The sequence below is a fragment of the Lepisosteus oculatus genome, chromosome 11, assembly GCF_040954835.1.
Source record: "Lepisosteus oculatus isolate fLepOcu1 chromosome 11, fLepOcu1.hap2, whole genome shotgun sequence".
In the NCBI taxonomy this organism is placed as follows: domain Eukaryota; kingdom Metazoa; phylum Chordata; class Actinopteri; order Semionotiformes; family Lepisosteidae; genus Lepisosteus; species Lepisosteus oculatus.
This window is the reverse complement of record NC_090706.1, coordinates 11,065,092-11,078,632: the sequence shown is the minus strand read 5'-3', so window position 1 is coordinate 11,078,632 and position 13,541 is coordinate 11,065,092. Positions and strand designations below refer to the sequence as shown.

General features: G+C 43.8%; 2 protein-coding genes across 3 annotated transcripts; one reads left to right on the top strand and one right to left on the bottom strand.

Annotated features, from left to right (window-relative positions):
- The first annotated feature begins 3,589 nt into the window (after positions 1 to 3,589).
- cldn23l (claudin 23-like) lies at positions 3,590 to 4,192 on the top strand. The gene has a single exon (XM_006631514.3). It carries the CDS (start codon positions 3,590 to 3,592, stop codon positions 4,190 to 4,192), a length of 603 nt encoding a protein of 200 aa, XP_006631577.1.
- Positions 4,193 to 4,582: 390 nt separating this feature from the next.
- LOC107077594 (cation channel sperm-associated protein 4) lies at positions 4,583 to 13,541 on the bottom strand. 2 transcript variants are annotated; one of them, XM_015349071.2, is made up of 11 exons: positions 13,432 to 13,541; positions 11,970 to 12,062; positions 11,091 to 11,234; positions 10,899 to 11,000; positions 10,688 to 10,785; positions 9,598 to 9,727; positions 9,038 to 9,171; positions 8,154 to 8,328; positions 6,865 to 7,082; positions 6,261 to 6,423; positions 4,583 to 4,954 (listed from the first exon to the last, which is right to left on the bottom strand). In XM_015349071.2, exons 1-11 carry the CDS (start codon positions 13,465 to 13,467, stop codon positions 4,856 to 4,858), a joined length of 1,392 nt encoding a protein of 463 aa, XP_015204557.2. In that variant the 5' UTR covers positions 13,468 to 13,541; the 3' UTR covers positions 4,583 to 4,855. The 2 variants fall into 2 exon arrangements, with proteins under 2 accessions (XP_015204557.2, XP_015204558.2); XM_015349072.2 differs by lacking the exon at positions 10,899 to 11,000.

Sequence of the window (13,541 nt, the reverse complement as noted above, 5' to 3'; positions counted from 1 at the left end):
GAAACACTCCTAGGGCCCTGAGCTTCTGAGGAATGCAATCCATATGAATAGTACACAGCACCGCCTTATTAAAAAAAACTCCTGCCTCCAAATAATACAGCCGCCCATCTGCCCATGGCATTAATATTAGGGTTCTGCATGATTGTCTTCATCAAATTCTGCGTAATACCTTAAGACAGATATGGGTGTTTGTGTTTGCTCTATTTAATGCTTAGTGTTGTGACTTTACAAATTATCTAAATATCCACTGCAAAAAAAAACAGATTCACCCCAGTTCATCAATGAACATTCTCTTGACATCTAATTGACCTTTTATCTCTTCCTGCCACTAGTAAAGATTATCACTGTCCTGGCTCTGCTGGAGATTATTGCTGTCCTGGAACTAGTAGAGATTATCATTTAATGCAACATTAATATTCACAGTTGCTTCTTAATATCTCAAAGTACAAATGATAACACATTTCCAGCCGTCTTTTTGGTATAATGAGAAACCTTTGCAATGAACCTATAGACTTCTTCAGGAGACTAATTAAGAGCCTTTCTGAAAATCTTTTTGCCTTAGTTTACAGCAGCATTAGGTGATATGACAAATTTATTTCTTTAGAGAGTTCTGTGATTGCTGAGAATTCTGTGATTGCTATTGATTTTTTCTTCTGTGTCGAGCCACAAATCTGCATTTTAAAATATGAGAGCCCTCACCTTCAGGGCAGTTTGTCATCATGCAGAGAAAGCTATACTCTGAAATGCAGTCCAGCAACAAAGTCGTGTTGTGTAAATGCCCAATGTCAAATCTATTGACGGACAATACAAAGACAGCTCTGATTCTGCAGTTGCAGGACCACAGGTCTTACAGATACAGTATGTCTCTGTGTCTTGTGATGTGAATGATTTTGCTTAATAACACTCCTCCCCCCGCCACAACCACACACTGTACCTCCCTCTCCTCTTTCCTCAGGGCTCTATGATCCACGCGTCTGAAGTGAACACATCCCGCACAAACTGAGCGCAGCACTGTGGCTCACAGTCTCTCGCTGCTCGCTGCTCAGCCCTGAACAACAAAGTGTCTCTTAGAAGAGAAGATGTAGCAGGTGGGGGCTTGGTCAGCTGAACAGAAGAATACAGAAGACAGCCCATCTTCCGCTACTGTGACAAGGTAAGATCAAGTTTATTCGCTCAAGGATCAATGTACTGGGTTTAAGTGGGGGTTAATGTGTCTGAAATTGACTCAGAGAGCAGCACAGGTGAATGCTGACAATTAAAAAACAGTGATAACTAAGACTTGCTTCTTGTCACACCTGCCAAAAGGCTCTCAGCTAAAGCTGAGACTGAAGCGATTCTGTGTTCAAGACGTCCAAGTGTGAGAGTGTGGTGTAGCTAGATGTTAGGCTGACAGCACCTGCCTGAAGAGTAAGTACACAATGCTACTGTAGGTCTTACTGTACAATCCCGACAGTGCTCTGTAATTTTAAATGGAACAACTATAAAAGAGGAATTTACATCAAACACTTTTACTTCGATTACATTTCCAGTTGTTTGGATGTCCCTGGAGATGATTAAATGCTTGAGGTTTTACAATCTGAAATTAGGTCAATCTAATTTAAAGGGCAATTCAGTATGAAGATAGGAGTGGTATGTACCCTAATATGGACATTCTTCGACAAATATAGAAGTAAGCACCAGGGATCCCAGCTGTTGCAGTTATTTAGTCCTTTTTTTAGTTTCAAGATCCATCACGGTGTGCTTGCACAAAAATGCGAAAATAGTCAGAATGCTGTGATTTGCCCATTTGATAACTCTTCAACCCAGAATGGATAATATTTAGCTACTAAGGCAGTTGTGATTTTAATCTGACAATGCCCTCAGGAGCAACCTTCACATTCCACTCACTTCAGGACAAATATTTTAAAAAGAATAAAACAGGAATTCTTCCTCTACCAATTTACGAGTGACTGCAGTTTCTATTTAAGATGTCTTTGGCATGTAACTCTAATAGTCTGTTTTTACGTGGTAAAACATCATAACAAAATATTTGTAAGGGCTCAATAGCCGCAGCCAAAGTAAATGTTTCCAAATTGCTATTTGATTACTCTGCACACTAAGGGAGTGGCACATTGGTGCAATGGTTAGCATTAGTACCTTGCAGCACAGGGGCGCTGGACTCAGTTTTGGACCTGATGTACTGTCTGTGTGGAATTCGTGTGCTCTCCTTGTGTTTGAATGGGTTTCCTCCTAGAGTCCAAAGACATACTGGTAAGTTGTGACTGGCTTCTGGGAAAATTGGCCCTGGTGCGAGTGTGCGTACATGTCTGTGTCGCTGGTTGCAATGGACTGATGTCCCATCCAGGGTGCACCCTTCCCTGTGCCCATTCCTTTCTAGGAAAGACTCTGGCTCCCCTGCAATCCTGAAATGGATGAAACAGTTATAAATGGATGGATGGACTACAAACTAAAAAATGTGTCGGATGCTCAAACAACCTTAAATACCTAGAAACCAGTAGTGCAGGCTCACTCCACTACTTTTCTGAATGATAGCGTGTTGCCATAGCGACACCTTCTTGTCCTTCTGCGTAATCAGTTTGCCCTTGTTAATCTGCGAGAGTGTGGAAGTGGACTGTTCTTTGTTATGACACAGCTAGAGTGGCTTTTCTTGTGGAAGTGCCTGATAAAAGGGCTCTGTGAACAATGTGTTTAAAGACTCAGCCAATGTCTGCTTTCACGCAACTTCTTCTTCATCTCCGTATTCCTCTGTTTGTAACATGCGGAACAAGTTGGTAGAATTGGGAAAGTAAACACGCTTCCTCCATAAAACATAAAAGGAAGCTGCAGAAACTTGTTAATGCACACAGATAAGAAGCTTCACATCATAAATACCTTTATAGAGATATAGAGACAAAGGGTATTAAACCCTTATATCATGTAACATGCCTGTCTGTGGGACCGGTTCTTTTAAACTCTAAAGTGTAAACACTGATACACAAGAGAAACAATGACAAACAAGGCTCAGAGCAAAGAGCAGAAATATTCTGAAAGCCCACCCTAGTTATGTAATGTAGCTCCCCCAGCTCCAGTCCACATTTATGCCACATGGAGAAGCGTTTATAATGTTTGAATATCTATCCATCCATCTCATAACCACTTCATCCAATTTAAGGTCCCGGCGGAACTGGAGCCTATCCAGAAAGCAACGGGCACAAGGCGGGATGCACTCTAGACGAGACCGGTCCATCGCAGGGCAGACACACAAGCAGAGATGCATACCTGTGTATGTGTACAAGCTTGTCTTCGGATGGTGGCAGGAAACCCACACAAACATGGAGAATATATACAAATTCCACAGAGATAGCACTCCAGGAATTGAACCCAAGGCAAGGCTAACCACCATGCAACCATGAGGATGGATGAATAGCCTTTTCCTATACAGTGGAACGTGTATCAGGTATACAAATTAGGTAGATGGGCCAATTGACCATTTTTGTGATCATGCACATACCTGCATGAACAGTTTTTTTTTTCTCCAGCTCTCTGCTAATCTGTTGCTGGCCCAGGGAGGCTCCTCTCCTACCCGGCTCCCTCTGGCTCGGAACCCGGGATGCAGACCCCAACGCCGATGATCGCGGGCATCGCCTGCACGCCGGTGGGGCTGATCTTGGTCTTCACGGCGGTCATCACGCCCCAGTGGAGAGAGGGCCACGTGCGACTGGGCAAGGGGTCGGCGGTGAGGACGGACGGGCTGTGGGAGTCCTGCCTGCGGGTGGCCGAGCCGGAGCTCAAGCTCTGCTGGCCCGTGTCGGGGGCCGACCCGCGAGACGCCGGCGTGCTCTGGGCGCGGGGCCTGCTCCTGGGCTCCCTGTTCCTCTCCGGGGTGGGCATTGTGCTGGCTGGCATCGGCGCCCGCTGCTGGATGGACTTCCCACAGCGCAATGTGGCGGGCGCCAGCGGAGTGGTCATCATGCTTTCTGGGCTGCTGTGCCTCGCCACCCTGGGGATCTATGCGTGGCACCTGGGGGTGCCAGCCCCTGACCACCCCCACATGCAGCACTGGGGAGGCAGCTCACTCTATTTTGGCTGGGCGGGGGGCAGTATTGAATTCCTGGGAGGGGTGGCCCTCTCTCTGAGCTTCAAACACACTAAATGCACCTTGTGCACAGCAAAGACCCAGAATGAGGACAAAGAGGCCTATGAGCTTAACTGAAGATGCTTTTACAACCCTACAATTCCTTAGATTTTACTCAGAGGACACCAAGGTCAGACTCTGAAAGGGGATGTACTTTAAGTCAGGCCAGGCAATTGTGGCAATGATCTGCCCCACACAGTCCTAGTCAGACCCAGGAGCAGGGTGGCAGAGCTTCTCAGCCCCTCAACTGGAATGTCAAGCCTGTTGTTCTGATTTAAGGGGTTTACTCATGAGTTTTCAGAAGCTTAGCTAGCTCTGTGATTGACTGATTGGATGGCCTCGTTATGTCATTATTCTCTCTGGCCTGCTGTTGTAGATTTATTTTAGAAATATTTCAGTTGCTTCATCAATGGAAGAAATCTTTGATCTTCTGTAAGAAAGAAATGAAAACAGTGGTACAACACGAGGTTCTTATTTCTGGTTATTTCTCCTCCACCTTATTTAATCAGCATATCCTTCCACATCACACCTGACTCCAGTACTGTGGAAGCAGCAAGGTCAAGGGAAACTCAGGAAAAAGTAACCCAGGATCGAACAGCTTGCCTGGGGAGCTGGATCACTGATCATGAGCAAAGGAAGGAAGGAAGGAATGATATGGATGGGTTTAGGTACATAATATTCTTCAGTGCTTTTCAAAGGGTTTTCCCCAGTGGAAGTGTGGGTGAAGAGGATGTTGGGGACCTAACATATAGACTTCCTTTTTGCTTTCATCGCCGCCTGAAGCACAGTCCCCTTCTGGTACAGAGCAGGTGAGGGCGATGCTGAATCAATTATGTTTGCCTGTAAAAAGGATAAAAAAATAATGAAATGGGTGACCATGTGATGTTACTAGAATGTTATAACACAAATATAGTAATGTTATAACACAAACAGCAATATATTAAAAAGATAGATGCATTAGTACCTTTTGCATGCACAAAGTTTCTGGGGGGGATTTTAAACACACTGGCATTTAATATAACACCCATAAGCTTTAAGGTATCAACCCAGGGGTGTCAACATGCAGACCTTGGGTTTGGTCTGGCTTTCCAAACCTGACCTGAATATGTTGGGTCCCAAGCCTATCTATTGAGCCCATGTGGTAGGAGAGGTCAGAAGACACCCCTGTTAATGTTATTGTGATACACAGTCTCATATGCATAGCACTAGCTATGGTTTTCTTGCTCTAACCAATTGTAGTGCGCCTGTTTGATGATGTCACAGTTCCTGTCAGACAGGGCCATGTCTTAGCATGAAAACAGAAGGACAAATGGCACTACAAGACCCATACACACACTTCTATAAACCTCTCCTCCAAGGTTTGGAGCAACCTCAGAGACTGAGTTGACATTTGAAATGTCATGAGGTTCAAGTGGTGAGTAGTTTTAGCGTCCAGCAGCAAGAGAATAAGTAAAGACTAATTCAAGGTTTGGAGCAACCTCAGAGACTGAGTTGACCATCATTATTACTCCTCTTGCTCTTTTGAAAGCTGAGAGCAAATTCCTGCCTGGCTGGAATATTTGCTAAGGTAGAGGTACATTTCACTGGGACAAATAGAGAAAACAACCAACCAGCAATGTCATCACACTGCAATCTTCCTGTTTAACTTTTTTAAATTCAAGGAGGTGAACACAGAGCTTCCACCTGAGGTAATAGCAGTGGAAAGCATTGTTTTTCAATTTAAAACCAAGCCTCTTGGTGATTTTTAACGCGTGCACTTGGACCACACTTGTTCTGTATGTCTTTACAGTACACATGAACATTTTCCCATGTTCTGTATTTGCATCCTGATTTTTCTGTCTAATTGTTCTGTCACAAGACGTGCTCTTAGTGAGAACAAGGTTGTGCTTAGCTGCCTTTACCATGGCAGAGTACAACAAAGTCTTGCAAGTGAGTGTTTGACTCCTAAATTCCCTGGAAACAAGGAGCAATCCATTCATCCTAGCCAAAGCTGTTTATTTGCTCTAGAATCTGAAAATGAACTTCTGTTTGTAATTCACTGAGTTCATACTCAGTAAGAGTTAATAACATACAGTAGCTGCCCTTTACTATACTATAATTATTCCACTGGACATGGGTCCTTGGCTTTAACAGCTAATACCCCTACCTTCTCCAGGATCATGAGTGTGGACAGCATGTCCCCTGTCCTGCCAGTGGCAATTTCATTCATCAGGAGGTTGTCCTGCAACAGTGAGGCCTGTTTGTTCCTCATGATCACCTCCTGCTCCTGCTCCTGGTTGAAGGATATCCCTTGTACTTCTCCCACAATACTGAAGAGATGAAAACAGCATAGGGCATCACAAACAACAGTATTTCCTATAGCTAATCAACTCAAAATCATTACCTAGTCAATCCAAATGTGTCCCATGGGGATGGGTGGGTTTGAATGACACTGGCCATGTTGATCTCAGTAACATTAGGTTTTTAAGAACAGACACCAAGAAATAGCACAAGCAGACAAAAATGAGAGAAAGTCACTGCAGAAAGTCAGAGAAATGCAGAGAAGAGAAAAAGGCTTGATATTTTTTCCTGCAGTTCTATTTGTTTATTCTAATCACACACAAAACTGTGCTGTGATCTCTGATGTGGGTCATGCTGCAGTTCGGTTTTTTAGACGCATATAATGGTGGTGCCATTTTGAATGAGCATGACAGGACACCATGTGCAGTAACACCAAGCAGCTCTCTGCCAGGCATTACACCTGGCCCCACCTGTTCAGCTCCTGGCGGATCTTCTGGTAATCCTTGATGTTCTTCTGGATGGCCTCCAGCACCATGCAGAATTCTTCATAGGACTCAATGGTCAGGTTCTCCAAGCAGCTGTACTTGTATGGTTTTTGCCGCTGGGTCATCTTGGTCTCCCGGAGCACCTCTTCCAGGTGAACTGTGTCAATATCCGTGACAGAGTCCTCCTCCAGCTGTTTCTGGGTCTAACACCAGAGGGCACACTCACAGATCTGCACTACTCTCTCATTTTCTGGACTGTGCTGGATTGTACTGTGACTGTGCCATACAAGGTGGTGTCGTACATTGTGTTGTGCACTTCTGCATTCTACTTACTGTACATCTACAGTACAGAGTGGTCATAAAGTCTTACAATCACCCTTGAAAACATACAGTACCTCCAAAAAGTATAAGGATTGCGGTTTAGGATGTTTGCAATCAAGATTGCAGAAGACAAAGAACTTGCTGTGAAACTTTACAGTGTGGACAGTGACACTGTGAAGAGACAAACACTTTGTACAGCCACACTCAGTTGTAATCTCCCAAAAAGTAAGAGTCAGAAACAACAGAAACTGTGGCCAAGCAAGATATAGGAGAGAATCACAAGAGCCTTGTGTTATCTGGGACCACATCTGTCTACCTCTGCTGTATTTCACTACACTACACAATTGAAATTTAAAGAGGTTCAAGTGGTGAGTAGTTTTAGCGTCCAGCAGCAAGAGATTAAGTAAAGACTAATTCTACACCACAAAACAGAAAAATGAAAGTTACATACTGTACCAGCAGAAGTCTTCTCAAATGAAAAAAGGTTTTTCTACTCCTTTCTTTATATGCTACAGCATAGAATTACCCGCTACTTATATAATAACTTTGTTGTATTGTACCCAGTTCTTCCACGTGACCCTGTATTAGACTAATCGGTTATTGAAAACGGATGCACCAAATTACACTATATGATCTTAAGCTCCATTGCATTGTTTTATACCCTGCTGTGCTGTACATTCAGTTCTATGTCTGACCTGTTCTCCCCATCTAGGATCAGTTCCCTGTGGTCAGCATTGTTTTTTCATCATACTGACACTGCAAACAACATGCACAACCAACACTTTTCCTTTCATTCTTTTTACAGAGAGAGCCTTACACAGTCTGGGTTGTAGGCCTACTGTGCAGTACTTTGCTGCAATGTACAGTGATTCTGTTGTGCTGTACCGTGATGCTGAAACAGAAATAGAGAAAAGGGGAGGTCCTGAACGTCATTAGCAAACGTGAGCACTGACCAATGCGACTTTGTCATCCCCCTGGCTGGAGCTGTGCTCGTCATACTCAGCCATGGCGAGTTCCAGATTGGTCGTCACCACGGCAACCAACAGGTTGGCGAAGATGAAGGCGCCGCCCGTCAGGAAGACAAAGAAATAGACTGCAGCTCCATACATCAAGCCCTCCTCCTCCGTCCTGACCACACAGGAAGAGACAGGGAACAAAAAAGAAATATGAACATTAATCCTGGCCTAGGAGACCTTGTGCTGAGGGCCGTGGTGGTGGTGTAAAGAATAGGCCATTGTACACAAAAGAAAAAGAGTGTCTTCAGCTGAGCTGTCAAGCACTGCTGACAGTGCCACTTGGCCATTGTTGTACTGTTGTGCTGTTGTCCCATATTTGACTTGCTCTCTCAGAACTAGACGTATTTAAAGCTGCTGACTGTTTAAGGCTGCACTGGTAAAAACAAAATGAAAACATTGTGAAATAAAAATAAAAAAACAAACTTTGCACTTTGAGAGTGAGCTGAGAGTGAGCCAGTCACAAACCAAGTTTCCCTAAAGTGTCTCCTTCTCCCCAGGCTAGATAAAAGTTCTCACTGGGAGCTGAGGATGGCACAAGGCCAGGGTGATATCTGTCCTGCTCCATGCTTGGTGTCGTGTTGCCATTTTTTTTTCTTCAGCTGCACACTGAATAGCAAACTAAAGGCCATCCTGCTTTAACCTACTATACTCTAAATCAGATAAAACAGCACCCTTTTTTTTAGAAATGTCAACATCACTCCTCACTCACGGAAGCACCACGGCTATATAGCCTAAACCCCCTTCCGCTTACTACGCTAAGCGCGCAATGTGATGCCACAGGACTGCCGCGTCAGGCCGGGTGTTCGTGGTACAGTACGTACTGAAACTGCTGGTAGATGCTCATCCAGCCATCCTGCGTGATGCAGATGAAGAGAGAGTACATGGCCGTGGCCAGATCCCCGAAGGCCGAGGGCACCGCCACGCCGAACAGCGTGACTCCGAACACCGCAAACACCTGGGAGGAAATGACCCCAAGCAAAATGAAAATCCCCTTCTAATGCTGAAATCAGTCACAGCGACATTTCAATTTCTATGGGATTCAGGTAGAGAGAGAGATTCAGATAGAGCTCTTACAAGTCCTATTATTCATACTAGTACTACAAATTAGTAAAACAATCTTGTTTTGTAAGTCCCATTGCTAAAAAATGCAATTGTTTAACTATAAACAACTGAATAACAGATGTAATCTTGCTTGGAGTCTTCTGGATCCACAAGGCTACCAATTACTGGTGTGTTTGTGCCTGCTCTATTTTGTGCTTAGTGTGGTGTCACAGTACTTGTGCCTTTGTCAGAGAAGGCAGGCTGTAACGTGGCGGGGTTGAGCACTACGCAGGCATTTGCTGGCGTCGCACCCAGCGGGAGCCAAAGGTCATCATCTCACCAGCATGATGATGACCAGCAGCAGGAAGATGTTGGCCATGTCCGGGATAGACTGGAGGATCACCTGGACCATCATGGCCACGCCCCGCAGGGCAGCGAAGCCCCGGATGCTGCGGATCACCCTCAGAACTCTGCACGCGCGGAACATAAGCGGGCCAGTAAGACAAGCTGACTCTGCACCAGTTTAACTCCACTTGCCTGCCTGTGGACAGGTGCTGTCCAGATGACGCTGTTGCCTTATACTGTTCCTACAGTAAGTGAACAAACTGAACACTGCCATGAGCATTAGCATGTAGTCATCCTGGTGCCATTTAAGAACTTAAGCTAACTAACCTGCCTGGAGAAAGAGTCCACCAGCTAATAGAACACGACTGGCTTTATCCCTGACCACACACATACAGTACTGTACATAACCATAAAATCCTGTTCTAATGGTTTGATTAATTTCACTACCTAAGTCTTTATAATCTCAGCAATATATTCTTCACAAATAGCGGAATATGTGGTCACAACTGGAAGAAGGTGTGCTGTTGGCTACATCTACCGTAAAGTTCTCTTTAGTTGATTGTCATTAATATAAATAGCTTAACACTGTGCTAAATGCGTAAATATATGGGATGTTTAGTTAATAGTTGGAGAAGTAGCATTTGCAGTAGTTCTTCACATATATCATGGACCCACTGGGAGACACTCCAGCAGGCCCACTGTATAGAGCAGTTAGAGAAGAGAGAAAATACCTCACCGACTTATGGGGGAAATTTAGGGGCAACTACTTTGTACAAGCCGAGAGTGGATTTTAGAATGTAGCCAAGACATCAGGGTTTACACCCCTGCTCTTTCGAATGGTGCCTTGGAATGTTTCATAGCAAAATAATCAAGACCTCAGTTTTAATGTTTCAGCTAAAGGGCAGGGTGTACTGGATTTGGAAATTCTGAGTCAGTAGTAAGATTGCCCCCCTAGTGGTCTACCAACACAACGTACAGCTGCAACTGCAGCAGTGTTTAGCTTTATAGTAGAAGCAGTAACAGTAGTATCAATAGAATTGATTGACTTATCCACTTGTAGCAGCAGTAGTTTTAGTAGCACTAACCTGAGAATCCTGAGAACGTTGGTGCTTCCCGGAGACATCACAGCTGGACCCACAATCAGAGATGCAATGATCATGAAATCCAGGATGTTCCAGCCATCCTCAAACAGGAATCCAGATTTTGAACAGTCAGTTTGAGTTTTCGATCAGCAGAACAAACACAAGCCTACATCGTCACAAATTATTTTGGATCCATCAGTAACTGGAGAGTCACCTTCCAAAAGATGTAGAAGCCGTAGTACCACTTGACAAGAATCTCCCAGATAAATATGGTCAGGAATATTTGTTCAAAAACATTGAAAACTGTGGCATATCTCTAAGAAAAAGAGAAGACACAAGCATTAGAGAAAATAACTAGGGGGCAATTTTAAAGATGACTGTCCCCCACACATTCTGGTGAACTCACCTCAGCTATGAAAGGGCTGGTTTGGAAAGCAATGATGATGGAATTGCCCACGATGGAGGCCATTATGAATATTTTGAAGAGAAAGTGGTCAAGAACGGCTCCAACAAGCTCCTGGGACACATAGGTCTCTATATGGGAGTCATCCTGAAAGAAAGGATTCACAAAGCTTTTACTTCAATATCCAGGCAGGCAATTCATCCACCCTTAAATCCACCACATCCATTTAGATATATTGTTATGTATTTAGTATTCTTTAATAAAAACTAGTGAACTGCACATATCTGTGGCTTCAACAACATGTACCTTGTTTTAGTCAAGCAAGTGGTTTTGGAGACGTTCTGTATACAGTAGTTTTACAGGTGGGTAGCTGCGTCAGCATGCGTAGGCTGCAAAGGAACAAGTAATAGGTTTATTCCATGCTGAAAAAAAGAAGAAAGAGAACACAACGTTTCGGCCGTGGAGCCTTCTTCAGGTGTGACACCTGAAGAAGGCTCCATGGCCGAAACGTTGTGTTCTCTTTCTTCTTTTTTTCAGCATGGAATAAACCTATTACTTGTTCCTTTACAGTAGTTTTATACATTTTTCAGCTAATTTCCACACTAAATTCAAACCTTGGTTTAGATAATTCTTGTACTCCATATATAAGGGGACCTCAGACAGCGGAGAGTTCCTCTTCTTAAACCTGTGAGATTTAGCTCCAGATCTCTAGTCTCTAAAGGGCTGAGCACGATCCAGGCGATCTCTGCACAGGCTCAGCATGTGGGGTCACCTCCTGTCATTGCTAATTAGCGGTGAACTGCGCCTCCACACTACTGTTAATCCTTCACTCCTGCACTGTAAAGGAGAATCCTATGTTCCCGGTTTGGTTAACTCACTCACCTTAACCTGAAATATCGCCTTGAAGTCGGTGACTTCCACTTCTTCATCTGCATCTGGTATGGACCCCTTCCGGACCCTCCACTCCGAACCACGCTGTTTCACACAAACCGTGCAGCAGAAAGACAAAGAGCGAGTGGGGAGTCAGGTCAGACAGGCGTGGTAGGTCAGAGGAATGAAACATAACCTCCAGCCCCCCTGAATCAGAAACAAAGTCATTCACTAATAGAGTATAGCGCCTAGCCTGGGGGCAGCTGAGAGGTCGTCAAGGGAGCCACAAGGAAAGCAAACCCCATGATGCCCTCAGGGGTGACAGCTGTGGCTCATGCCAACTGCATACTCATCCCAATCCTGAGGTTTACTGGGCAGGTAGGGCAGGTGGGCTAGAAGGATCACCAGGGGTTTTGGACTGGTTAAAGGGCACTGGTAAAATTGGGTGAACGGGAGTCCTCTTTTTCCTTATTGTTGTTCTGTGTGCTTATGTTCTTTACAACTTTGTAATATCATGGCTTTCCTCAAATAACCACATATTCATAAAGAGGACACTCGATCCAACAACAAAAAAAAGATATTGCTGTAAAAAAGAAAACAAAATTAAGATACGGGGCCCAACCTTACACATGCAAAGCAAGTGACATTGATTTTTTTGACCCGATGCCCACTAAGGCTCAATTCGTCACTGTTTCATATATGCTTCGGAATGCTTCTTAATGGCTTTATGAAGCCTTGAACTTGGAATGAGGAATTCATGTATAGATGTGTGTTCTGTTGTAATGCAGCTTCCCAGGCTGAGGTCATTTATGCCCACTGTTCCCCGCGTTTAAATTTCCACACTAAAAAAAAAATTGGATGCAAAAATGCGCAGACGCCACCTGCTGGTAATTCTGCGTAGAATAGTTTTGCAGCGCTAAGGTATAGCAGAAGATTTTTGAAAAGATCAATTTAGTCCCCGATCTCTTTATGTAAGACAGACAGCGTTTAAATATGTGTGCCTGCAAGTAGGTAGTGAAATGAAATTATGGTCTAATTCAAGAACATGTTATCATGAGAAACGATAGCCAGAATTTTTTTAAAAAAGTGGTGGAAATAAAGTGCTCTAAACTGGTTAATATATTGTACACTGTACGTTTACGAGTTGATTATTTTTAAACGTCATATATACAAATTACAATCGCGTAATCTATTATACATACTATTTTAAATAATAAGAGATTCGGACTGAAACTACGAATCCGACCTAATCCCACTTACTTTATAAACATAGCTGTTACAGCGTTCGAAGAAAGCATCTTTGGAAAGTGCATACCCAAACAGAAACCCTGACAAAGACTAATCGATCACCTTTGAATATTCAAAAGCTGTCCGTCCATTAACATAATATTTGAAAAAATCACCAATACCGGTGATATGATAAAAGTAGCAGCTAAATAACCGCTTTTTCATCAGAGAAAATAAACTAACTCACTCTTGTGTGCACTTTAGAAAATGTCCTCGATTCCATTCTTCATGTTTCTACTACTGCATTCTTCGTTACTAGTGATTTCGACGAACTAAACTAGTCTTACTTATTCTAGT

Coding starts and splice junctions, on each gene's coding strand:
- cldn23l (XM_006631514.3), top strand. CDS start 3,590: ATGCAGACCCCAACGCCGATGATCGCGGGCATCGCCTGCACGCCGGTG.
- LOC107077594 (XM_015349071.2), bottom strand. CDS start 13,467: ATGGAATCGAGGACATTTTCTAAAGTGCACACAAGA. Junction 11,001..11,090: donor CCAGCCCTTTCATAGCTGAG/GTGAGTTCACCA, acceptor TCTTTTTCTTAG/AGATATGCCACAGTTTTCAA. Junction 9,728..10,687: donor AACGTTCTCAGGATTCTCAG/GTTAGTGCTACT, acceptor CCGCGCGTGCAG/AGTTCTGAGGGTGATCCGCA.